General features: G+C 42.0%; 1 protein-coding gene across 2 annotated transcripts; it reads left to right on the top strand.

The window, feature by feature from the left end:
- The first annotated feature begins 578 nt into the window (after nucleotides 1-578).
- LOC138812088 (vomeronasal type-2 receptor 1-like) lies at nucleotides 579-21,971 on the top strand. Of its 2 annotated transcripts, XM_070000028.1 has the most exons (7): nucleotides 579-817; nucleotides 3,674-3,965; nucleotides 6,699-7,559; nucleotides 10,274-10,293; nucleotides 12,931-13,141; nucleotides 19,275-19,398; nucleotides 20,989-21,971. In XM_070000028.1, the coding sequence occupies exons 1-7, from the start codon at nucleotides 579-581 to the stop codon at nucleotides 21,969-21,971; spliced, it is 2,730 nt and encodes a 909-aa protein (XP_069856129.1). The 2 variants fall into 2 exon arrangements, with proteins under 2 accessions (XP_069856129.1, XP_069856128.1); XM_070000027.1 differs by lacking the exon at nucleotides 10,274-10,293 and having other exon boundaries at nucleotides 12,911-13,141.
- Nucleotides 21,972-23,825: the final 1,854 nt, after the last annotated feature.

Here is a 23,825-nt window from a genome sequence, read left to right as displayed (position 1 = left end):
GATATAGTGAAATCCTTAATGAGCTTTGCAAAAATATTTTCTAAGTTTTAAAAAATCCACTGTGAGGACTTTGAGGCGCAGACATGAAGTGACTTACTACCACTCAGATATTGCAGAGCACAGAGTCAAGATGGTGGATGTGTTCTGTTCAACATGCCCAATTGCTTTCATCACGTTCTAGTCACTGGAGGAGAAATGGGGCCTAATGTCACCTCGTAAACTTTGTCAAGAAGCAGAAAGTTCTTCCTCACAGAGAAGCTCCCACATGGTTGTTGAGGTGATGGTACGAAAGGAACATCTTGGAGTGACGCTTAGGAAGTGAATCCCATTAAAAGCTCATGGAGGATTATTGCTAATCATGACAGGAATGTCAGCTCTTCTCAGAATTACTATTACTCTACTCATCTGGGTGCATAAATTGTCAGTGTCTGAGATGCTGTGAGTGCAGACATGAGAATTATGTAGGAATTAACAGCAAGGCTAGCCCAGTGGGATGAGCACACAGTGATGCTCCTCCCAGGAGCCTCATGAAAACACCTGCGATTTCAATACCACTTGCCTTGCTCACTGGCACTGAGATGGCCAGCAGAAGGACATACCTGGTTCTGGGAGTTCTGCTGTTTGTATGGGCCGAGTTGGGCACTAAAGGCCAAGAAGAAGAGGAAGTGACCTGCAGGTTGCTGGGCAAGTTTGATTTGAATGGATATGTGGATGCCAAAAACCGTTCCGTTGTTATTGGAGGTCTGTTTCCTATTCACTCTAGGACCATCCCAGCAAATGAGTCTATTTTGGAGCCAGTATCAGCCAAATGTGAAGGGTAAGCTGTTCAAGTCTTGTCATCAATTGCAGATGTGGGTTAGGAGCGGTGGGCAGGGCCTTAGTCTCCAACTGGAGCCATGATTCTACCCGAGTCAGGGACTCAGGTTCCCAAACCTCAGCTTCCCCTGATGGACATTCTCAGAACTGCTCAGGGTCCAGTGGATGTTTCCCAATTCTGTGTGGCAGAAGAGTAGTTTCCTATGGTGTAGGGGACCCCTCAGAGGGGGGTACACAGCCAGCAGCAGCAGCAGAGCTCACCCGAGAACTTGATAGGAGGTTGAGACTGGCTTTGCATCCCAGACTTAACCCTGTTAAGCAGACTCTCCCTGACTGGTGTTTGCATTCAGCTCTGAGCTGCACTGAGAGCTCTGCAGTGTGGCCGCTCAGTGACTTGGCTGAAGACTAAATGTGCAGTGTGTGGCACTGGTGAATTTCTGACCTGAGGCTGATGTCAAGATTCCTTCAGCTGCTGGAAGGCCTCTGCCCTGTGGTGCCCACCTGGGGGTCCTGTCAGGAAAGGGAATCCACACTGGTCAATCCAGGTTTGCTAGTGATCTGTTGTAGGCAAAGTAAGAATGGATTATGATAGATGTCTGGGCATCCCTTCCAATCACTTAAGATCTGAAAATAATGTCGGGAATTAAAGCAAAAACAATCACCCGTTATTATTACTATCACAAACCTGTTCATTTTCTATATCTTCCTGTTTTTGTTGTTGTTTTGTTTTGGTTCTGATATTGGGACTTGCTCTTGATTCTCCTACCTTATTATTTTTTTCCGGGACTTACTTTCCAGTAGGAGAGTCCTCAGGAGATCTGAGGAGCCAGACTGCTTCTTCTGATAGTGATTTCATTCTGGTTTAGTCTACCTGTTATTGCCTCCAAAGTGTACATTGGATTTGGGGAAAGTTTATTCAGAAATTCACAATTGTAATAAGATACAACTTCTAGCTGCCAATCAGTTAAAATGCATAGAAGAGGGAGATTTTCTCTTTATTTCAAAACTGTACAGAGCTGAGGAAGGAAGTGAATTGGAATAGGAACAGGGGTAACAAATCTTTTCTAAGTGGATTTTTATACAAAGGTAGGATTGGAGAAAAATTTTAAGGAAAATAGGGTATACACTGTATACACTGTACTTTGAATATTGTAATGGAGTCAGTGAACAAAAGAGAAGTTCCAGCCCTTTTTGAGAAAATTCCAGTATTCTTTATTCACAAGTTCATAAGATTATATATAGTTTCAATTGTAGGAACAACTTTGCATCTTAAGTGTTTCACTTAATGGTATTTTCATATTGTCATTGTTTTTTAATGATAGACATTTCTCCATATGAATTACAAACTTTCATTGGATAGGTAAGTGTATCTCAGGTTTTCATCGTTGCAATAAGATTGAAGATATCTTTTAGCTAAGTTTGCAGGGGAAAAGTTATTCACTGCAGGTGAATGTTTTTCTAGCTTTTGAAGTGTCTTATATTCAAAATGTTATTACTATATTTTTAAGGTTTATATTGCCCATGGAATAAATGTGGAAATGAAATATCTTGGAATGCTAAAGTCTCAGGCCAGGCTTCAGCCTCTGCCTGATTGTTCATTCTCCAATTCTGGGTCCCCTTCTCTAAACTTCACAGCCAACACTCGACTCAGCACTGTTTTATCATGTCATAATGTAATTGCTTGGCCATTTTTCCATGTTACTACTTCAACAGTATTGTGCCAATTCTATTTACTTGTGCAAGATAAGATCTGGCTCCAGATTAACTGAATAATTTACTAAATGAAAAGCTGAACAGAAAACAAAATTCAAGAGACATGATGGAAAATTGCAGGGTGCTAGAAGAGCCATTTGGTGTGATGTATTTTAAAATTTAGAAATATTTTTTGGCCGGGCATCAGTAGCTTATGTCTGTAACCCTAGCTACTCAGGAGATGAGATCTGAGGATAGCAGTTTGAAGCCAGCCCAGGCAGAAAAGTCAGTGAGACTCTGATAAAAAAAAAAAAAAAAAAAAAAAAAAAAAAAAAAAAAAAAAAAAAAAAGCTACTCAGAAAAAGGTGGAAGTGGCCCTGTGGTTCAAGAGGTAGAGATCTAGCCTTGATCACAAAGAGGATCAGGAACAGTGCTCAGGCTCTGTGTTCAAGTCTCAGGACTGGAAAAAAATACTGCATAGGATTAGGTACTAGCTACAGAAGATATGGAAGGAAAACCATTTTAGGGTCCTTGCTTGCTTAATTTAGTGGCCTGCAGGAGAAATATAACTCCCTTTTTAATGACTGAAGAGTGGTAAGGAAGCATTTTGTTTATTTGTGAGAATCTAAAAGGGACACATCATTAAGTAAATATTTCTCAGCCTTAAGAATAAACTCACCCCACAAAATGTAATTGGAATCATAGTATAAAACCTAACCTACTGTACTCTAATCATAATAATTGCCATAGGTTTTACAATTATAATTAATGTTCAGAGGAAAACAAGATAATGAATAGGAAAAACAGGTATTGAGGGGTGACTGGGCACCTGGTTTTGTGAAAAGAATCCTAACTAGGAAACTTCATTGTGACAGGAGAGAAACTAGCACTCAAAAAGATGAGCACATAATAAAGATACACAGAACAAGAAAAATCTCTAAAAATCTGCATCTAATATATCCAGCAACTGTATGTCAATCTGTGTTCCAACATACCCAGTCAACAACAAATAGGACCCAGACTTGAATTTTTCAACTTCATAACATCTGTGATTAAAACTTAACAAGCCCAGACAACTGAAGATTTAGCAAAATCCCAACTCAGAGCTACCTGGCCTCCAAGCCCTGCCCACTGATGTGCTTTACGAGAGTGATTTCCCTTCCAGGTTCAACTTTCGAGGATTCCGCTGGATGAAGACTATGATCCACACCATCCAGGAGATCAATGAGAGGAAGGACATTTTGCCCAAGCACACTCTGGGCTATCAGATCTTCGATTCCTGTTTCACTGTGTCCAAAGCGATGGAGTCAGCTTTGGTATTCCTCACAGGGCAGGAAGAAAACAAACCCAACATGAGAAACAGCACCGGCGCCTATCTGGCAGGAATTGTTGGATCAGGAGGCTCAGCCCTATCGATTGCTGCATCAAGACTTCTAGGGCTCTATTATGTACCTCAGGTATCCCAGAGTCTTGTGCTGGTTTTGTCATATACAAACAGAACCTGTACATGTGGAACTTGAAGCAAACAAGGAGCTGAGGGGAGGTTGGGCTAAGTTACAGAGGCAAGCAGGGGTGCTGTGAGGATGCGGGCTCAGTTCCTCTGTCCCATCAGTACGGATGAGACAGGACTGTGCTTTAATGAGGTGGTGGTTCAGTGATCTGTACATTGAAATCTAGATACATTTCTCTCAAGCATTATGAAGCATGAGGTCATTGATAATACCTGTTAATTGACCAGTACTTAGCCTAGAGACTTAAGTTGATTTTTTTCTTTAGCAATGCCAATTACACATATGGGAATTTCACATGGGAATGAGCCTGGAAATTTATCAAGATGGGTAGAGTTTTAAGATTCTAATATTACAAAGTAAATGGGGAGCTGGGGATATGGCTTAGCGGTAGAGTACTTGCTTAGCATTTATGAAGCCCTGGGTTCGATTCCTCAGTACCACATACACAAAAAAAAGCTGGAAGTGGCATTGTGGCTCAAGTGATAGAATGCTAGCCTTGAATAAAAGAAGCTCAGGGACAGAACTAAGGCCCTGAGGTTGAGCCCCAGAACTGGCCAAAAAAAAAAGGGGGAGTTTCAATATAAGAATAGATGATATTTGGAAAAAATGCATTAATAAGCAAATATAAATGAAACTTAATTTTAATGGGGTGCAAGACATTAGTTTGAATGTTGATTGAACATATTTGTACTTCTCAGTAAGAGTATCACTTGCAAGTAATTGTGTGTGTGTATGCATGTGTGTGTCAACAGGTTTGCTTCTAGGGATCAAACTCAGGGCTTTATACATGACAAATGTTCTGCCACTGATTCAACACTCAGCCCTGCACAGGATATCCTATAGAGCTTCAAATGCAAATGCAGGAAAGCCAGGAAATACTGAAAGCAAAACTGAGGGGAAGCGTTGGCTGACGGTGGGTGACTCCCTGTGCAGCTTGGCCACGCTCCTGATTCTGTGAGCCCTCTCTTCTATCAGACATCAGTACTGGTTCACACATTGGCTGGAAACATCTAGATAGGTTTTCTCCTTGTAGGAATCTTTTTTTTTTTTTTGGTCCAGTCGTGGAGCCTGAACTCGGCCTGGGCGCTGTCCCTCAGCTTTTCAGCTCAAGGCTAGCACTCTACCACTTGAGCCACAGTACCACTTCTGGCTTTTTTCTTTTTGCTTATGTGGTGCTGAGGAATTGAACCCAGGGCCTCATGCATGCAAGGCAAGCGCTCTACCACTGAGCCACCTTCCCAGCCCTCCTTGTAGGAATCTTAAAGAGAAACTTCCATGTTTGTTATATCATTTATTAAATGTAGCAACTTGAAGAGCTAGATTACGACCCTATTTACTTCTGGGAAATCCAAGGTTTAGAAGGTTTAAGTGGCTTACCTAAAATTTTATACTGATAAGTTGATTCTCAAGACCTTTCCTATGTATGAGTACTGTGAACTTTCTGCTAGTGTGGTTCCAGAGTGTAATCTTCACCGAAGGAAAAAAGTAAGCGAAGAGGTAGAAGAAGGACAACATACGGCTACCCTTGGGTTCATGAGAGGAATGACAGTCGAGATGCTGTGGAATTACAATATAGAAGGAGGTGGTGTGTTAGTAACGACCTGGGACAAGGAAGAAGATGACATATGTTCTCTGTGGTAGATTTGGTGAGGACGAGGGTAGGCTACAGCAGCAGTGTGATAAATGGTTAGGAACTCGTGGTACCTGATCCCTATTCTTGAGTTCTGTAAGATGGAGAATACACACTAGGATCACTGGTCACATGAGGATATAAAATCACTCTTTGTTTAGATACCTTGAATCTAAACTGAGTGCTTCTAAGAGCTTTGTTTGAAAACATGATTTAAACCTAAGATTGTAGCCAAGACTTAAGAGCTGTATACTCAAATTCTTGCAGGGAGAAATGGGCAGAAAGGAAGAATGAAAGAATATAATGGAGGTAGAAAGAGAGACAGTCAGATGAGAGGGAGGAAGGGAGAGAGAAACAGTGAGTTGGGGTCTCCTAAATGAATGGAGAGTCATGTCATCTATGCAGATGCTGGATCTGATGAAGAGTCTGGAGGGCTTGACTCAGAGAAGTCACATGGTTTCAGAGTTGTGGCCTTATCTGAAAACCAGTGGACTGAATGTCCGTGTGTGTGTGTGTGTGTATGTATCCTGGAACTTGCACTCGTGTGTGTGTGTGTGTGTGTGTGTGTGTGTGTGTGTGTGTGTGTGTGTGTGTGTGTGTGTGTGTGTGTGTGTGTGTGTGTGTGTGTGTGTGTGTGTGTGTGTGTGTGTGTGTGTGTGTGTGTGTGTGTGTGTGTGTACTCCGGGCTCGGATGCTGTCCTTGAGTTTTTAGGCTCACTATGCCATTTGAGCCACAACCCCACTGCTGGCCTTTTTGCTGCTTAACTGGAAATAAAAGTCACACAGACTTTCTTGCCTGAGCTGTCTTTGCATCACAATTCTCAGATCTGAGGAGTCTAAGTAGTTAAAACTACAGGTGTGAGCCACCTGGGACCTTAATAATTATTCCTGTTAAGCCCTTTATTGGTGGGGTAGGGAGAGGATTGGCAGAAGAGAGGGGAAAACTGCACCATAACAGCCCTACCAACTGGGTAGATAAGGGAGTAGGAAGTCCTTGTGTATAATTCTTGTGCTTTCTAATAATTGCTTTGCTTTGCTTTCAATTATAGGTGGGTTATGCCTCTACCAGCTCAGTTCTTAGCGACAAATACCAGTTTCCGAGTTATTTTCGCATAGTACCTAGTGATAATATCCAGTCCCAGGCCATGGTGAAACTTATCCAGCATTTTGGTTGGGTATGGGTGGGCACTATCGCATCTGATGATGATTATGGAAAATATGGTGTTAAAGTTTTTAAGGAAAACGTGGAGAGTGCCAACCTTTGCATTGCATTCTCTGAAACCATCCCCAAAGTCTATTCCAATGAGAAAATGCAAAAGGCTGTGAATGCTATTAAAGGCTCTTCTGCCAAAGTCATCGTGCTGTATGCCTCTGATCTGGACCTCAGTCCCTTCGTGCTGGAGATGGTGTACCACAATATAACAGACAGGACATGGATAGCGAGCGAAGCATGGATCACCTCGGCCCTCTTGGCAAAGCCTGAATACTTCCCCTATTTTGGTGGAAGTATTGGGTTTGCAGTGCCAAGAAGTGACATCCCAGGGTTGAAAGAATTTCTTTATGACGTGCATCCCAGCAAGGATCCAAATGATGTCCTGACCATCGAATTCTGGCAGACAGCATTTAACTGTACTTGGCCCAATAGCAGTGTTCCTTATAATCTGGACCACCGAGTGAATATGACTGGGAAAGAGGACCAACTGGAGGCTACATCTGATCGGTTGTGTACTGGAGAGGAGAGGCTGGAAGATCTTAAAAATACCTACCTGGATGTGTCTCAGCTGAGAATCACAAACAACGTCAGACAAGCTGTGTATACTCTGGCTTATGCCCTGGATGAGCTCAGCAGATGTGACAAAGAGAATCCAAGATGGCACTGTGCCTACATACCTACATTTGAGCCCTGGCAGGTAAGTGGTTTTAACTCATGATATAGTTTGAAAAGTATAAGTATACATTGTTTGAACTATTGATCTTCCTTTCTAGTTAATAGAACATTTTTATCACATAGCCAGCTAAAATAATGAATTAATTGTGTGGCCTAAATGCTCATTGCCAGTTCCCAGGTTTGTTGTGAATGATAGAAATTCTCCAGACATTGCCTTGGACCCAGATTTCTTCTCTCTCATCACATTGCCATCTACAATATGAAGTTCTAACACTTATTCTAAGATTAGTTTTTGGGCCTAAATATCATTTTACCCAGCAGCAATTAGGAAGGATGGACACCTGTATGCCTCTCCACTTAAGGCTCATTCATTAAAGTGCATTCAGTACTCAGCATCCCATTAGCCACAACTCAGTCTTGTGGTCTTCTCTGGTCTTAAGGGACCCATAGCTGCAGTCATTATGCAGTGGGAGGGTAGGTGAAGAACTGAGGGCTTTCTTGGCATCTCCAAGAAAGCCACATTCTGTGTCCCTGAGGTGATATTGAACCACTCATATTGGGGAACAGCAATGTGAGTGGTCCCTGAGATCACTACCGACCAGAACTTGTCTCTACTGATACCCTCCATTCCTGCCTCCTGTCTTTAAAGAGAACATGAGCACCCTGGTCCTGCTGTCATCCCCATGACGCTCTGCATGGCACTCTGCTGCCCTTCCCCAGCCTCACCCTCACTGCAACATGGAGTTGTTTAGAGTTCAGCAGATCCACAGCAATTTTCACAACTTCATTTTTACTTTGATTTTCAAATCAATTCTGTGTGTGTGTGTGTGTGTGTGTGTGTGTGTGTGTGTGTGTGTGTGTGTGTGTGTGTGTGTGTATGTGTGTGTGTGTGAGCAAGTTGGTGTTCATACTGAGGCTTGAACTCAGGGCCTGGGTGCTGTCCATGAAGTTGTTTTTTGTTTGCTCAAAGCTAGTACTCTACCACTTAGCTACAGCTCCACTTTCAGCTTTTTGGTATTCCTTTGGAGATAAGTGTCTCAGAGACTTTTTTTTTTTCTGGCTTTGAACTGTGATTCTCAGATCTTAACCTCCAGGGAGCCAGGACTTCTGGCATGGGCCACCCATGTCCAGATGACAATCATTTTTTTCTTTTTTAATATTTTTATTTTTATTGCAAAGGTGATTCACAGTGGGTAGTTAGAACAGTCAGGTAATGAATACATTTCATTTTGAGCAGTGTCACCTCTTCCCTCCTTTTTTTTTTTTTTTTCCCGGTTGTGGAGCTTGAACTCTGGGCTTGGGCACTGTCCCTGCGCTCTTCAGCTTTTGCTGAAGAGGCAAGCGCTCTACCGCTTGAGCCACAGCGCCACTTCCGGTTTTTTGAATGGTTTATTGGAAATAAGAGTCTTGTGCACTGGTTTTGAACTGCACTCCTCATATCTCAGCCTCCTGAGTAGCTAGGATTACAGGCGTGAGCCACCAGTGCCTGGCAACCTCTTCCCTCCTTTTCTCCTAGTTTTTCTACCCAGTGCCCTGTCCCCACACTTTATAGTTCATTTTCAACAGATTGTCTCATGAGTATCATTGCTGTATTTGTTCATCCTTTGCCTTATCATTTCTTTTATTTATGATTTTTATTGAGATTAAGTGATTACATAAATTTCACAGTATTGTAGGATAATGATAAATAAAGTCACACACACATTTTATCCTTCACAAGGCAGATTGTTGTTATCGTGGTCTATAGAGTTTGTGAATTCTGCAAGCTTTGACAGTACAGCTATTTCTTCCATGTTGGATGATATGTACATTTATTTTTTTTTGCTTAGTTTTAGCTTTTCCCTCTTTCCCTCTTCTTCCCTCCTTCCCATTGCTGCCCTTGAGTGGCTTAGTTCATTTTCATCAAGCTAACAATCATTTTTAAAACTAGCTTTTTGCTTCTTATAGTTGACCAGTGGTAGCCACTTTGAGCTGTTCCTGCTCTCTTTGGTACAGTCTTTCCTCCAGAGAGCCTGATTTCTAGTGCTGAGCTAGCAAGTCTAGAAGCCAAGCTGGATCTGGTTGCTAGGTGTGTTCGTTGGGACTGAGGTAGTGGACGTGACTAGAAAATGACAAATTAAGTTGCATTTTAGGCACCAAGTGAGATCTCTTCAGTGTAAAAGATGTCCTTTGAGAACTTATTTCCATATTATAAGAGTTTTTTATATGGCAAATAACCTGCCATAGCTTATTCTTTGAAAAGTGAAGTATCAAATTTAAATGTGTTCAGAGTGTGAATTATATGCTAGAATTGCAGGGTTAGGCCTTAGGGCCGGATTGGGGGTGATAGGGTTAGCTCACATTACGGATCCTTCTCCCTGACAAACTCCTACAGGTCAGGAAATTAAAAATGTGAAAAGTGCAGGGTGCTGGTGGCTCACACCCATAAGCCTAGCTACTTAGGAGGCTAAGATCAAGATCATAGTTCGAAGTCAGCCCAGACAGGAAAGTCCATGAGGCTCTTTCTTATCTGCAATTAACCAACAAAAAGTCAATGTGGAGTGACATCTGAAGTGGTAGACTGCCAGCCTTGAGCACAAAATCTCAGGGACAGCACCCAGGCTCTTGAGTTAAAGCCCCAATACCAGCATGAAAAAATGGTTAAAAGGAGATATAGACATATAAGAAAGTTTACAAATGTAGTAAGATTATTTTTCTACTTGTCTAAAAGTAAATATGAACTATAATTCTTTTTAGCTTATCCCATACATCAGAAAGTGTATATTTGGAAAAAGTTCTTTTTCAGGGTTTACTTGGACATTCCTATTTTTTCCCTCTCTTTTGAGACTGGGACTTACTTTAATTGTCCAGGCAGGTCTTGAACTTCACATGCAGCACAGGCTGGTGAGAGACTGAACATCTATCAGCACCTGTCTTTTAGTGCTGGGATTACAGTTGTGATAACAGAAGGTACCTAGCATTCTGAGTTCCTTTTGCCCTGCCTGGTGCTAAAGAACTCTTCTCTACCATGTAGTGATGTTAAATAGCATTGTAGATGCTATTTAGAATAGCATTGTAGAATAGCATTGTAGATACTAAATAGCATTGTTCCAGGGAAGGAGCAGAGAGTGGAAGCCTTTGAGCAGTTCCCTGATAGACTTTTCAGAAGACAAGAAAGGAAAAGAAAAGACAAAAAACAAAACCTACGCACTGAACCTTCCACTGTGTTGTGAACTCTGATATGGGTGTCCTGTGAATTGAGAAGGCTAATGAAAGACCACAAAGACCACATGGAATGGGGACTGAGTGCTGATCTTGGTGATTCATTCCTGAGAGGCTCCCATATGCTCTGCTTTCACCCCTAGGACAAAGGCAGGGAGGAATAACCGTCAGCTCCTCCAGGTCCAGGAATGGTGTAATGCTCACTAAGTACATGCCATTTACCAGAGCTAACAGGACTCCACATCCGCCGTCTTTCCGCTAAGCGGTGTGGCCCTCCTGGTTTGGGGAGGGGTGGGGGCTGGACTGGCCCCTCTGACAGGGGACCTGGGTCCAGCAGGTGGGATATGAGCCTGGATCTCTCCCTGTGCAGGTGTGCTCCCTTCTCACCAAGGCAAACAGGTTGCTGCCTGGGCAGGGTCGCCTGGCGAGGCAGGCCCTAGAGCTCTGTGATCACGGAGGATTCTGTGGCTGTGCAGTGTGGAGCCAGTCCATCACTGCTGTGCCCTGGGCCCTGCGTGGCCTCTTCCTCCCTCCCCTGTGTAGGGTGCAGAGGCACAATCATTTCTTAGCCTAGAACTTTCTTCTCACAAATATTTGCCCATTGAATTTCTATTGATGTTTTAAAAACCCAGTTCACATGGCCACTTCCTGGAAAGTAGAAAGTTTCCAGTTTTCCTGAGGCATTTATCCAGACTTCATCTATACCTTCTTGACTCTTTTCACAGTGAATATGTAGATTATATCAAATGTTACTTATGGTATAGCTTTCCTACTAGTCTATGAGGTTTTCAAAAACCTGGGAACACGTTTAATTCATCTTTACGTTCCACACCTGATATCCAGGAAGAGGAGAGGTATAGTGAGGGGGGATTTGCTGGTACTGGCAATAGAAGTCAAGATGTTCTCATTTCCCTTGGTCTACAGAATCAGGAAACATTTGGCTCCACATATTTTAAAACCAGTGTTATTCCAATATAAATATAGTGTTTTCATTTATCACAGAAATTAAAACTTTCTAATGACTAAACTAAAAGAAAAGGAATAAAATTGAGTTTTTGAACTCAACATATCTAAAATATTTTAACATAATATTTTCACAATACAAAAATGTGAAAAAAATTTTTAATTGTGAAAATACTGTACAGAGGGGTTACAATTACATGGGCAAGATAATGAGTACATTTCTTATCAAGCATTGTAGCCTCTTCCTTTGTTTCCCCTTCCCATCCCTTCCCATCATCCTCCCCTGCCCCCCCACCCAATCCTCTCTGCGCCCCTCTCCTCCCTCCCCCCCACCAAAGTTGTAAAGTTTGTTTTCGACATAACGACTTGTACATCTCATTGTTGCAATGGGTTCACCTATATCCCTATTTAAATGATTTGTTTTTCCCCTTCCCCTCCACAAATTATACCGACATCAAATACAGTGAAAGCAGGGGTTATACTGTGAGGGAGGGACATACAAAGCAACAAAGAAATCATCTTATAAATGTGTTAGAAACAATCGCATGAAATAAAAAAAAACATTTGAATACATATCTTAGGGTTCATTTCCCTAACATCACCTTATCTGACCTTTTCTGCTTGACTCAGACATATACTAGATATTGCAAATAAGGGAAACCATGGGACCTATGTTTCTTTGGGCCTGGCTTACTTCACTTAATATAATTTTTTCCAAGCCTTTCCATTTCCTAACAAATGGGGCAATGTCATTCTTTCTGATGGAGGCATAGAATTGCATTGTGTATATATATATATATATATATATATATATATATATATATATATATATATATATACCACATTTTCTTGATCCATTCATCTACCGAAGGGCATCTGGGTTGGTTCCATATCTTAGCTAGAGTAAATAATGCTGCAATAAACATAGTCGTGCTAAAAATGTGAAAATTTTAATGAGATACTTTGCTTTCTTTTGTTTGAACTACATCTTTGTAACTCTTTATGTTACTCTTATCGACAATCTCAACTTGGTAAACCATCCTTCAAATTTGAATTAGGAAATTGTGGCTAGAGTTTATTATATTCAATAGAAAATATATAACAAGAGAAGAGTATTATAATCCAGTGAATTAAAATATGAGTTTTATTTATAGGATTATTTTCTTAAAAAGTGATTTTTTTGCAAATCGCTTCCCCCTGGCTTTCTAGCTATCCTACTATATGAGGAGAGTTAAGTTTACAGCTCATGATGGAAAGAAGATAAAGCTTAATGATGATGGAGATTTGGATGCTGGGCACTATGATATTCTAAACTGGCAAACAGATGATAATGGAGATGTTGACTTTGTTAAGATTGGAGAATACAATTTCAGAACCTCTAAATTTGAAATTGTTTTTGCAAAGAAGTCAACAATATTTTGGAACACTGAATCATCCAAGGTTAGTTGTTTGAACATCTGAATTATCAGTAACTGTGCTTTTTCCTTTTTGTTTTTTTATTAGCTTTCAGTAATGAGAACAAATAGAGTTCCTTGGTGACATTTCTGTACATGGAGTTTATTACAATATGTTCATATTGCATATATATCCTTTATCATATCCACTTTTTTCCACTTTCCCCTCCTTGGTCCTCTTCCCCCAACAAATAGCCCCCCCCCCCACTTTATCTTCATGTCTTCTTTTTTAGATGTTTAGATTCTACATATTTATCTTTCTGGCTGTGACATTTCACATCTCTATCTCCATTCTCCAGCAAGTGACATAATTTCATTCTTTTTTTTTTTTTTTTGGTCGGTCGTGGGACTTGAACTCTGGGCCTGGGCGTTGTCCCTTAGCTCTTCAGCTCAAGGCGAGCGCTCTACCACTTGAGCTACAGCGCCACTTCCGGTTGTCAGGTGGTTTTATTGGAGATAGGAGTCTCACGGTCTCTCCTGCCCGGGCTGGCTTTGAACCGCGATCCTCAGATCTCAGCCTCCTGAGTAGCTAGGATTACAGGCGTGAGCCACCAGCGCCCGGCTCATAATTTCATTCTTGAAGGCTGAACCAGACTCCACTGTACATATATACCACATTTTCTTTTCTCATTCTAATGAATCAGAGGCATCTGGGCTGTTTTTGTGACTTGGCTGTTGTGAATAATACAGTAGTAAACATCAGCATGAGTTATCTTTACTCTTAAGCTGAATTAAATTGCTATAGATATTGCCCAGGAATGGTATGGCAGGATCATGAAGCAGTTTCTATTTTTAGATCCTAAAGAACCTCCATGCTGATTTTCATGGTGGCTGTATTAATTTACATTTCTTTTTTTTGGGGGGGGGTCAGGTCGTGGGGCTTGAACTCTGGGCCTGGGCGCTGTCCCTCAGCTCTTCAGCTCAAGGCTAGCGCTCTACCACTTGAGCCACAGCACCACTTCCGGCTTTTTTCTTTTTTGCTTATGTGGTGCTGAGGAATCGAACCCAGGGCCTCATGCATGTGAGGCAAGCCCTCTACCACTGAGCCAACTTCCCAGCCCCTAATTTACATTTCTACCTATAATGTATAAGTCCTTTTCCCAATCCAGTCCAACATTTGCTTTTGTTAGTTTTCTTCATGGCTGCCATTTTTTTGATGGATGACTGGGCTGAAATAGAGTCTCAGTGAAGTTTTGATTAGCGTTTTCTTGCTTAAGGGACTCGATAATTTTGTCATGTATTTATTGACCAGTAGTACCTCTTTTTAAAAAAAATTGATTGTGGGGCTTGAACTCTGGGCCTGGGTGCTATATCCCTCAGCTTTTCAGCTCAAGGCTAGCACTCTACCACTTGAGCCACAGTACCACTTCCGTTTTCTGGTGGTTTATTGGAAATAAGAGTCTCATGGACTTTCCTGCCTGGGCTGGCTTTGAACCGTGATCCTCAGATCTCAGCCTCCTGGGTAGCTAGGATGACAGGTGTGAGCCACCAGCATCCAGCAGTACCTCTTGTTTTGAAAATTCTTTGCTATTTAATTTGTAAATTACTCATTGGATTATTTGTTCTTTTGGTGTTTCATGGTCAGAGTTCTTTATGTATTCTGGATATGAATCCCTTGTCAGATGTGTAGATGTTAAAAAGTTTTTCCCCCATTTTGTATGCTGTGTCTTCATTCTAGTAACGGTTTCTTTGCTATGCAGGACAGTTTTTAGTGTGATTTAGTTTTGTTATTTCCTGCTTTTACTTCTAACCTATTAGAGTTGTAAGTTCAGAAAGTTGTTACTTATACATCTTGAAGCATGTTCTGTTCTCATCTCGTAGTTTCAAAGTTTCAAGGACTTACATTGAAGTCTTAGATATATTTGACATTAACTTTTGCCTACAGAGAAAGAGAGAGAAAGAAAGAGAGAGTGAGCGAGCGAGTGAGCTCTGACTTGCTTTTACATGTAGATATCCTGTTTTCCTAGCACTATAGAAAGGGCTGTCCTCTCTCTAGCACACATTTTGGCACTTTTGTCTGTAATCAGACGGCTCTGGCTACAGGGCTTTATTTCTTGGTTCTTCTCTTCCATTTCTCTATATATCTGTGCCAATACCATGCTTACTATGCTTCTGTAATATAATTTTAAGTCAAGTATTGTAATACCTTCAGCATTGCTCTTTTTGCTAAGGATTATTTGGCTATTGGGGATATTTCATGCTTCCATATAAATTTTTGGTTTGATCTTTCTATTTCTGTAAGTAACAGTATTGGAATTCTGATGCAAATTGCATTGAATCCGTATATATCTGTATAATCTGGTAATTTTTGTAATATTTATTCTGCCTTAATGAATACAATAGGTTTTTCCATCTTTATGTCTTCTTCAATCTCTTTCTTCAGAATTTTATCATTTTCATTGTAGAGGTCTTTTAGTTCCTTAGCTAGATTTATTCCAAGGTACTTTATATTTTATTTTTTATTTACTTTGCTTTTGTGAATTAAGGTTGTTTTCTGTTTTTTTTTCTCAACATGTTCACTGTGTGTATATAGAAAATCCATTGGTGTGTGTGTGTGTGTGTGTGTGTGTGTGTGTGTGTGTGTGTGTGTGTGTGCGTGTGTGTGTGTGTGTGTGTAGATAGTACTAGGGTTTGAATTAGGGCCTGGTGTTTGCTTGGCTTGCTTGTTCATCTGATGCTCTACCCTTGGAGCCATGCCTTCTGGGACTACTTGTCACTGGTATTCTAAAAAGGGAGTCTTACTGTCCTTACTGTCTGGGCTGGCTTTGAACCATGATCCTCAAATCTCAGCCTCCTGAATAGCTAGGATTACAGGTATGAGCCACCAGCACCCAGCTGGTCATATACATTTATGAGTTTAATTTCTTCTATATTTTCCAATTTGTTTACATATACATTTTTAAAATACTCTCTGATCTTCTGAATTTCATTACTGTTGTAATATTCTCCATCCATTGGCTGATGAGAACCTAGATTGATGCTGTAGTTTACTTGTGAATAGTACTGCTATACACATGTATGTATAGGTGTTTCAGTGGTATATTGACTTAACATTCCTTCAGACATTTTCCCAGGAGTGGTATGGCAGGATAATACCATTGTTTTATCTTTAGCTTTTTAAGGAACCTCCATAGTGAATTTTATAGTGGCTACACTAATGTACATTCCTGCTGACAGTATATAGGATCTCGTTCCCCACATCCTCATTTTCTACTCCAACGAAAGAGGAAGTCTGAAAGATAGCATGAGATCTCTGGGGTCTGTGCTCATGCATTTCAGCCCTTCTTCACAGTAAGCCTCCATAGCCAGCAGAATGCTAGCTCCTGGTTGTTGAGCCCCTTGCTAGCTGTGAGCTTGTGCAGTGTCTGCCATGATCCTCAGACACTGAGACTTGCCAGATAGAAGAGTCATCCATCACCGTAGACCTCACTGGCTGAGCTTTCTGATGCTTACAAATCTGGGTGGGTTCCATCTCTCCTTCTCCCCTTCCATGACCTCTCATGGTTATTACCTGACCTTGTGGCCAGCACTCACAAGACTCCTGAAGCCACAGTTGTGTCTTGGGTTTCAAGTCCCAAACACTGCTTGACATAAAATGCCTGTGGCTAGGGCTGGGAAGTTGGCTCAGTGGTAGAGCGCTTGCCTTGCATGCCTGAGGCCCTGGGTTCGATTCCTCAGCACCACATAAGCAAAAAGAAAAAAGCCGGAAGTGGCACTGTGGCTCAAGTGGTAGAGTGCTAACCTTGAGCTGAAGAGCTGAGGGACAGCGCTCAGGCCCAGAGTTCAGACCCCACGACCGGACCCCCCCCCAAAAAAAATGCCTGTGGCTAGCAGACAATTCTGGGAGTCATTGCACTCCACCTGCCCTGGGCTTGGTGCTCTGATTCCATTGTGGTTCTCAGACCATGAGACTGGCTCTAGCTAGGGAAGGGATTGCCCCGCCCACCATCCACTTCTTTGTCAGACCCTTCCCTTTCCACTACCATCTCCTGTGGCCATCTTCCTCCCAGGCATTGTGGCCTGGTGTCCCAAGACTCCATAAGTTGCAATTATTCATTGTTTTTTAGTCCCCAGAATAGCTCTGTCTCAAACTCCACCTGTTGACAAATCCGCACTGCCAGAAGGCAGCTCCTGGGGCCAGAGCACTCCACAGCTGTGAGCTTGGTGCTGTTTCCACAGTGAACCTCAAGCACTGGGACTTGCGTTAATCAGGGAGAGTGGGGTGACCAGCCGCAAGGCCCCTTACTGCCCAAGTTCTGGGTTGCTCTCACTTCTCTATGGGTCTGCCACCTCTTGTGGCCGCCTCTATCCCAGGTACTCTGGCTGTGCCCTCAAACTCCTGAGCTGTGGTTATTTACTATTTTCAAGTCCCCAAGGTAACTCATTCTAAAGCCCTAGTGGCAATAGACCCCGCAGCCCAACGGTAGCTCAGGGAACCTGAGTATATGGATCGGTGCTCTATTTCTGATACAATCCTCAGGCAATGAACCTGGTTCTTGTCAGATAGGATGGGGTTGCTGACCTCTGTGCCTTTCACTTTCTGAGCTCTCTGTAGCAGCTCCTTAAACTTCTCTGCCTATATCTCAAGCTTTTCTGCTCCATTACCTGCCTTGCTTCCAGACAAGGCCAGGTGTCCCAGGAAGGACTTCCTGAGCTTTGACTGTTTGTTAGTTTTCAGGTCTCAAAGGTAGCTCCAGCTCAAGATCTGCCTGTCTGGAAACCCCCACAGCCAGCTGATACTTGAACATTCTGCCAGCAGTAGGCCCGGTGCTGTTTTTATATGTCACGTGACCTCAGGTGATAAACCTTGCATTCATTGGTGAGGTGGGCTGCCAACAAGTGTGCCTTTTGCTTCCTAAGCATACCAGTAGCTGCTAAAACTTCTCTGTTTGCCCATGACAGAGCCTCTCCTTCTCCACAACTGCCTCCCAGGACCTCCAAGGAACTGGGAGTGAATCTCCCAAGACCACTAGGTTATGATGGCTCTTTGTTTTCAAAAATACCTGCATCTATTCACATCTGTGTGTGCTGGGATTGAGCTCAGAGCCCCACAGCCTTACTTCTCATATGTGTTGGTGATTGCCATGTCACCACTTGAGCAACACCTCTGGCTGTGATGTTTTTCAACTTCAGTGGTGATAAGAGTCTCTCAGATTTGTCTGCTTGGCCTGGTTTAGAACCAGGATTCTCACATCTCAGCTTCTTAGGTAGTTAAGATTACAAATGTGAGCCACTTACACTCAGAACCTTAATCAAGTCTCAAGATGTCACCTTGCCAGAGTTCTCTAAGCTACCAGCAGTGAAAGATATTCTTGCCCAATGAAAGCCTGTCATGCTGGGGGCTCACTGTCCTTCCTCAAACTCTGCACTGGTTCAATGCTTGGGGAAGTGTAGGTTTCCCCCACAGCTAGGACTTACCAATCTCTCCAAGGCCACTTGGCTTGTCCTGTGGAGGCTTTGACTTCCTGTCCTTCTGCAGGACCAGGGCCTGAGTGGCAAAACTGTTCCCTGGTCATCTTTCTGTTCCACTGTAGTTTTTTAGCTGTTGTGTTTTTCTTGGTCCTTAGTGTTCTTCTGTGTCATTTCTGAACATAATCTCATTTTACGTAGACTTCTTATTCATGAAAAGTGATGGAGAAGAAAAGCCCTTGATGACTTTTTCATCCAGGTCTGGAACTGAATTCCTTATTTCCGTGTCTGTAATTTGTTTCTTTGAATTCTGTTTGAGGTCACTGGTCATTTTTAAAGTTTGACTTTTGAATTCTTGTCAAGCATTTCAGCCATTCCAGTATTACACAGATGGAGTCACTGAAGAGGTAGCAGCTTTGGAAGGAGTCCATTATTTCAGGTTTCTCAGTTATTATCTGTGCCTCTGTTGGGATGGCTTTACTTGGTCGACTTCTTTTGAGGACTCAATCCTCAGTACCTTTTCAAGAGGATGAAACAAATCCTATAACACAGATAGCACTGGTGTTGGAGATGAGGGGTTCATCAGGGGCCATTTGTTAGCTTCAGGGCTATATTCATTTTAGAAGCCTCCATGGAAATCCAAAGAACTTTCTCAGTCCCACAATGGTAGAGAACTGTATTCCATGCTTATTGCTATTTGTTGTTGCTAGCTTCCCCATTCAGTGTGTACCGATGTGTGTCTTCCTGGGACCCGGAAAGGGATTCGTCAAGGGGAGCCGATCTGCTGCTTTGATTGCATCCCATGTGCTGATGGACATGTGTCAGAGAAACCAGGTAGAAATGGCTGTTATTACAGTGTAATTCAATTAAACATGTGTTGACAAAGTGATTCGTAGAAATCTTTGCAAAGGAGCATGAAAAATGCATTTTAAAAAATAAGTGAAGCTGGGCACTGGTAGCTCATACCTGTAATCCTAGCTACTTAGGAGGCTGAGATCTGAGGATCTTGGTTGGAAGCCAGCATGGACAGAAAAGTCCCCATGAGACTCTTATCTCCAATTAATCATTCAAAAACCAAAAGTGGCACTGTGGCTCAAAGTGGAAGAGTGTTGGCCTTGTGCAAGAGCTCAGGAACAGCGCCCAGGCCCTGAGTTCAAGCCCTGCAACAGACAAAACCCAATAACAAATTATTTGATCTTCTGTACATTATGAGAAAAACACATAAATTAGATTTTAGTTCTAAATCTACAGTTGGGATAAGTTCTATAACAATGAAGTTTACAAAGGAAATACAAAACGTGATATTTAAAATACAATTATAATTAATCTATGAATAATTAAAGTTTCTGAAATTATTTGTTTTTGAAACTGATTATCAGTTATGTTCCTATTTGAAAAATAACAAAGATGACTTAGAGTGCTAGATTTTACTGAACGATCTTCATTTGGGAAGATTGTTCATTTGCTGGATTTCATGCCTACGATCAGTGACATAAAGTGATAAAACTTGAATACATACGAATTCTGTAAGCACCACTATGTGAATCCATTCCTACTGCCTGCCAAAGTGATGTTCCTTATGAGCAAAATTATACTTTTATTTGGTGTTTTAGCCTTGTGAGCCTGTGGGAGCTGATTTATATTAATTTTGACATAGAACTGTTTTTGTCTTTTGTGGAATGGTCCTTAGAAACACTTCATGTAAAAGAATTTAAATAATAAAAAAGAATTTAAATAATGTAAAATTATCCCCAAAAGGAGAAAAATTCCCACAATATAACCTAAAGAACTTTCTAAATATCATGTGGCTCAGTGAATTACATTGAAGAAGTCTGGTCAAATAGTTGGAAGTCATTAGAAAGGAATTCTAATCTTTACCTGAACTTTTCAGAGAGCATTAGAAATCCTTATTTATCATATCTCCATAAATTCATCCCAAATCACTTTCTCTTGTATGTCACTATATCTCTTAAAAACTCCTTCCAGGTAAATGCCCCAAACTTTATTCTTTCAAGCAAGTGATACTGATTGGAAGACTCTAGTGTTCTATGCATCTTAACGCTGTAATAATCTTCCTGATGGTTTTGCCTCAATATATTCAATTTTCTCATTTACAGACTGTCTTGGACAGTATAAATATACATAAGTCCTACCTCAGTAGATAGCTAGAGGAGAAACTAGAATGTTCTGGAAAGAGTAGCACAGGAAGGGCTAAACTTGAGAAGAAACACTAAATTTCAAAAGTTGAAGAAAATGCTTCTTAATATCTGTGCACTCTACACCATTTTATCACCACTGTTTTGAGAAAAGGCATGTATTCTACATGAGATTAATTATTGTATCCTTGCTCCAGGCCTTTGAATGCTCAGAGCTATTTACAGTCACAGGATTTCCCTGCAGTGAACTCTCTCATTCCTTCACCAGGTGAGAGGGAGTGCACGCAGTGTGGTGAGGATTACTGGTCTAATGAAGACAGGAGCAAGTGTGTGCTCAAAGAGGTGGAATTCCTGGCCTATGACGAAGCCCTGGGCTTCACCCTGGTCATCCTGTCCATCCTCGGGGCCCTGGTGGCGCTGGCGGTCACCGTGGTCTATGTGCTCTACAGGAACACTCCCCTGGTGCAGGCCAATGACCGGGAGCTGAGCTTCCTCATCCAGGTGGCGCTCCTCATCATCATGCTGTCCTCTCTGATCTTCATCGGCAAGCCACACACCTGGTCCTGCAGGGCCCGCCAGGTCACTCTGGCCCTGGGCTTTGCTCTTTGCCTCTCCTCCATTCTGGGAAAGACCATTTCACTCTTCCTGGCCTACAGAATTTCTGCCTCCAAAACTCGGCTCCTCTCCATGCGCCCCGTGTTTCGCAAGCTCATCGTGTTGCTCTCCGTGCTGGTGGAGACTGGCATATGCATCGCCTACTTGCTGATGCGCCCCCCAAGGGTGTACAAGAACATGGAGTCTCAGGTGATCAAGATCATTCTGGAGTGCAACGAGGGTTCTATCGAGTTTTTGTGCGTCGTGTTTGGGGTCGACGTCTTGCTGGCCTTCCTGTGCTTTCTCAGCAGCTTTGTGGCTCGCCAGCTGCCAGATAATTATTACGAAGGCAAATGCATCACTTTTGGCATGCTGGCCTTCTTCATCATCTGGATCTCTTTTGTGCCCGCCTACTTGAGCACCAAAGGCAAATTCAAAGTGGCCGTGGAGATCTTTGCCATCCTGGCATCCAGCTACGGTTTGTTGGGCTGTATATTTGCTCCCAAGTGCTTCATCATTTTGCTGAGGCCGAAGAGGAACACAGCCGAGACAGTTGGGGGAAGAGTGCCCACTGTAGATAAGAGCATCCAGCTGACGTCTGCATCTGTGAGCAGTGAGCAGAATGAGACTGCCGTGTCCACAGTTCTGGATGACTAGCATGGGCGGGACACCTGTCCTGCCAAGCCCCAGGGTGACTTGCTTCAAAACTCCCTGTAGGTCATCCTTTCTGTGCCTGCTGCTGCTGGGTCATATTGAGACCTGGGCGCTGATGGGTTAGTCTCAGTGTGGTATATGAAATCTCTTTGTATAAGATGCACTTTAGCATGAATAAAGTACCTCTTGCTATTGAAGTTGTAAACCATTTTTATTGGGTTTTTATAGTTGAGACTTAAGTGATGGCATGCGCTTCAAATGATAGAGAAAACCAGGGCTTGTGAACATGTTTTTTGGTTTTTTTTTTCAAACAATGTAGAATTCTCTATCAAAGATCACCTAGTGAGGGGCAAGATCCATTTTCTTTGGATCCCATTAATGCCTGTTGGAAGCAGACAGCTTTCAGAGAAAGCTGGTGGAAGTTTCCCTTGGGGCAGGGGAACCTTAGAGAACTCATGGAAGAGTCAGGAATACAGAAAATATTGGAGGGACCATCAGCAACTGAGAGTTTCTTCCAACTCCTGCTGGGCAGATGTATTCCTTTCCTGACAAGGAAACCTCCCCCCAGGACTTTTTGGAGAAGTAGTGGTCAGGGATATTATAATGAAATGACATATTCTGTCTTCTTCTGCATTGTTGAGATGATTCTGTTATTTTTGTTCTTTATTCTGTTTATGTGATTTATTGTTTATTGATAAGCCTATATTAACATGAACTTGATAATGGTGTGTTATGTTTTAATTTATTGCTAAATTTGGATGACTAGCATTTTATTTACAATTTTCACATCAAATAAATTGTTCTAAAGTTGTTTTTTTTTGTGCCAGTCCTGGGGCTTGAACTCAGTGTGTAGGCACTGTCCGTGAGAGGCTTTTGCTCAAGGCTAGCACTCCACCACTTGAGCCACAGTGCCACTTCTGGCTTCTGTTTGTGTTGTATTGAGGAATCTAACCCAAGGCTTCATGCATACTAGGCAAGCACTCTACCACTAAGCCATATTCCCAGCCCCAGTCTATAGTTTTTATTATAGCTTCATCTTAGCCAGGTTTAGTTGTACTGGGCTCTTGGAGTGAGTGAACTGGGCAGTGGTCTTTCCTATTAGGTGTTTTGTAATAGCTGGAGTAGGATTGGTTTTAGCTTTAATTTGTATGTCTGGTAGAAATCAGCAGTGTGTATTGCATTCTGGCTTTTTACTTATTGATAGACTTTATTATCACTTCAATTTTACTGCTTAGTGTAGACCTATTTGTGTAGTTTGTAGCCTTTTTAGTTCAGCATTGATAGGTCATAGAGTTTAGAAAGTAACCCCTTTCAAGTAGATTTTCCACTTCATTATTATGAACATTTTTAGTGTTCTCTAACTGTGAGTTTCATTGTTGTTAGTTCTGACCATACTTCCATCTCAAACTATATTATTTGGGAACTTTTGCTTGGCCTAGCTAAGGTTTTTTTTTTAATACTTCATAGTGTTTGTGTAGTATTGTTTTTTAAAATATATATTTCTGCCCTGGTTTTCCTGCTTCTTTCCCTTTATTGCTTAGAGAATTGACTCTTTCCTTGTTTCTCAAAGAGTGAGATAAAGTGATGGGTCATTGATAACTGATTTCTCTGACTTATAATGTAGACTCTTCTCAATATAAAAATTCCTTCTTGGTGCTATATCTTCTTTCTTTTAAAAAAAATTTTTTTGGGGTCCAGTTGTGGAGCCTGAACTCTGGGCCTGGATGCTGTCCCTCAGCTCTTCAGCTCAAGGCTAGCGCTCTACCACTTGAGCCACAGTGCCACTTCCGGCTTTTTTCTTTTTGCTTATGTGATGCTGAGGAATCGAACCCAGGGCCTCATGCATGCAAGGCAAGC

Source organism: Dipodomys merriami, unplaced genomic scaffold (genome assembly GCF_024711535.1).
Source record: "Dipodomys merriami isolate MVZ:Mamm:240054 unplaced genomic scaffold, mDipMer1.0.p SCAF_56, whole genome shotgun sequence".
In the NCBI taxonomy this organism is placed as follows: Eukaryota; Metazoa; Chordata; class Mammalia; order Rodentia; family Heteromyidae; genus Dipodomys; species Dipodomys merriami.
Note: the sequence above shows the minus strand (reverse complement) of the source record. Positions and strands in the feature narration are given on the sequence as shown.

What these genes read in the sequence shown, in the direction of transcription:
- LOC138812088 (XM_070000027.1), top strand. Translation starts at nt 579, where the DNA reads ATGGCCAGCAGAAGGACATACCTGGTTCTGGGAGTTCTGCTGTTTGTA. An exon ending in GGCTCTATTATGTACCTCAG is followed by an intron (nt 3,966 to 6,698) that starts GTATCCCAGAGT and finishes TTTCAATTATAG; the next exon opens with GTGGGTTATGCCTCTACCAG. An exon ending in CTACATTTGAGCCCTGGCAG is followed by an intron (nt 7,560 to 12,910) that starts GTAAGTGGTTTT and finishes CTGGCTTTCTAG; the next exon opens with CTATCCTACTATATGAGGAG.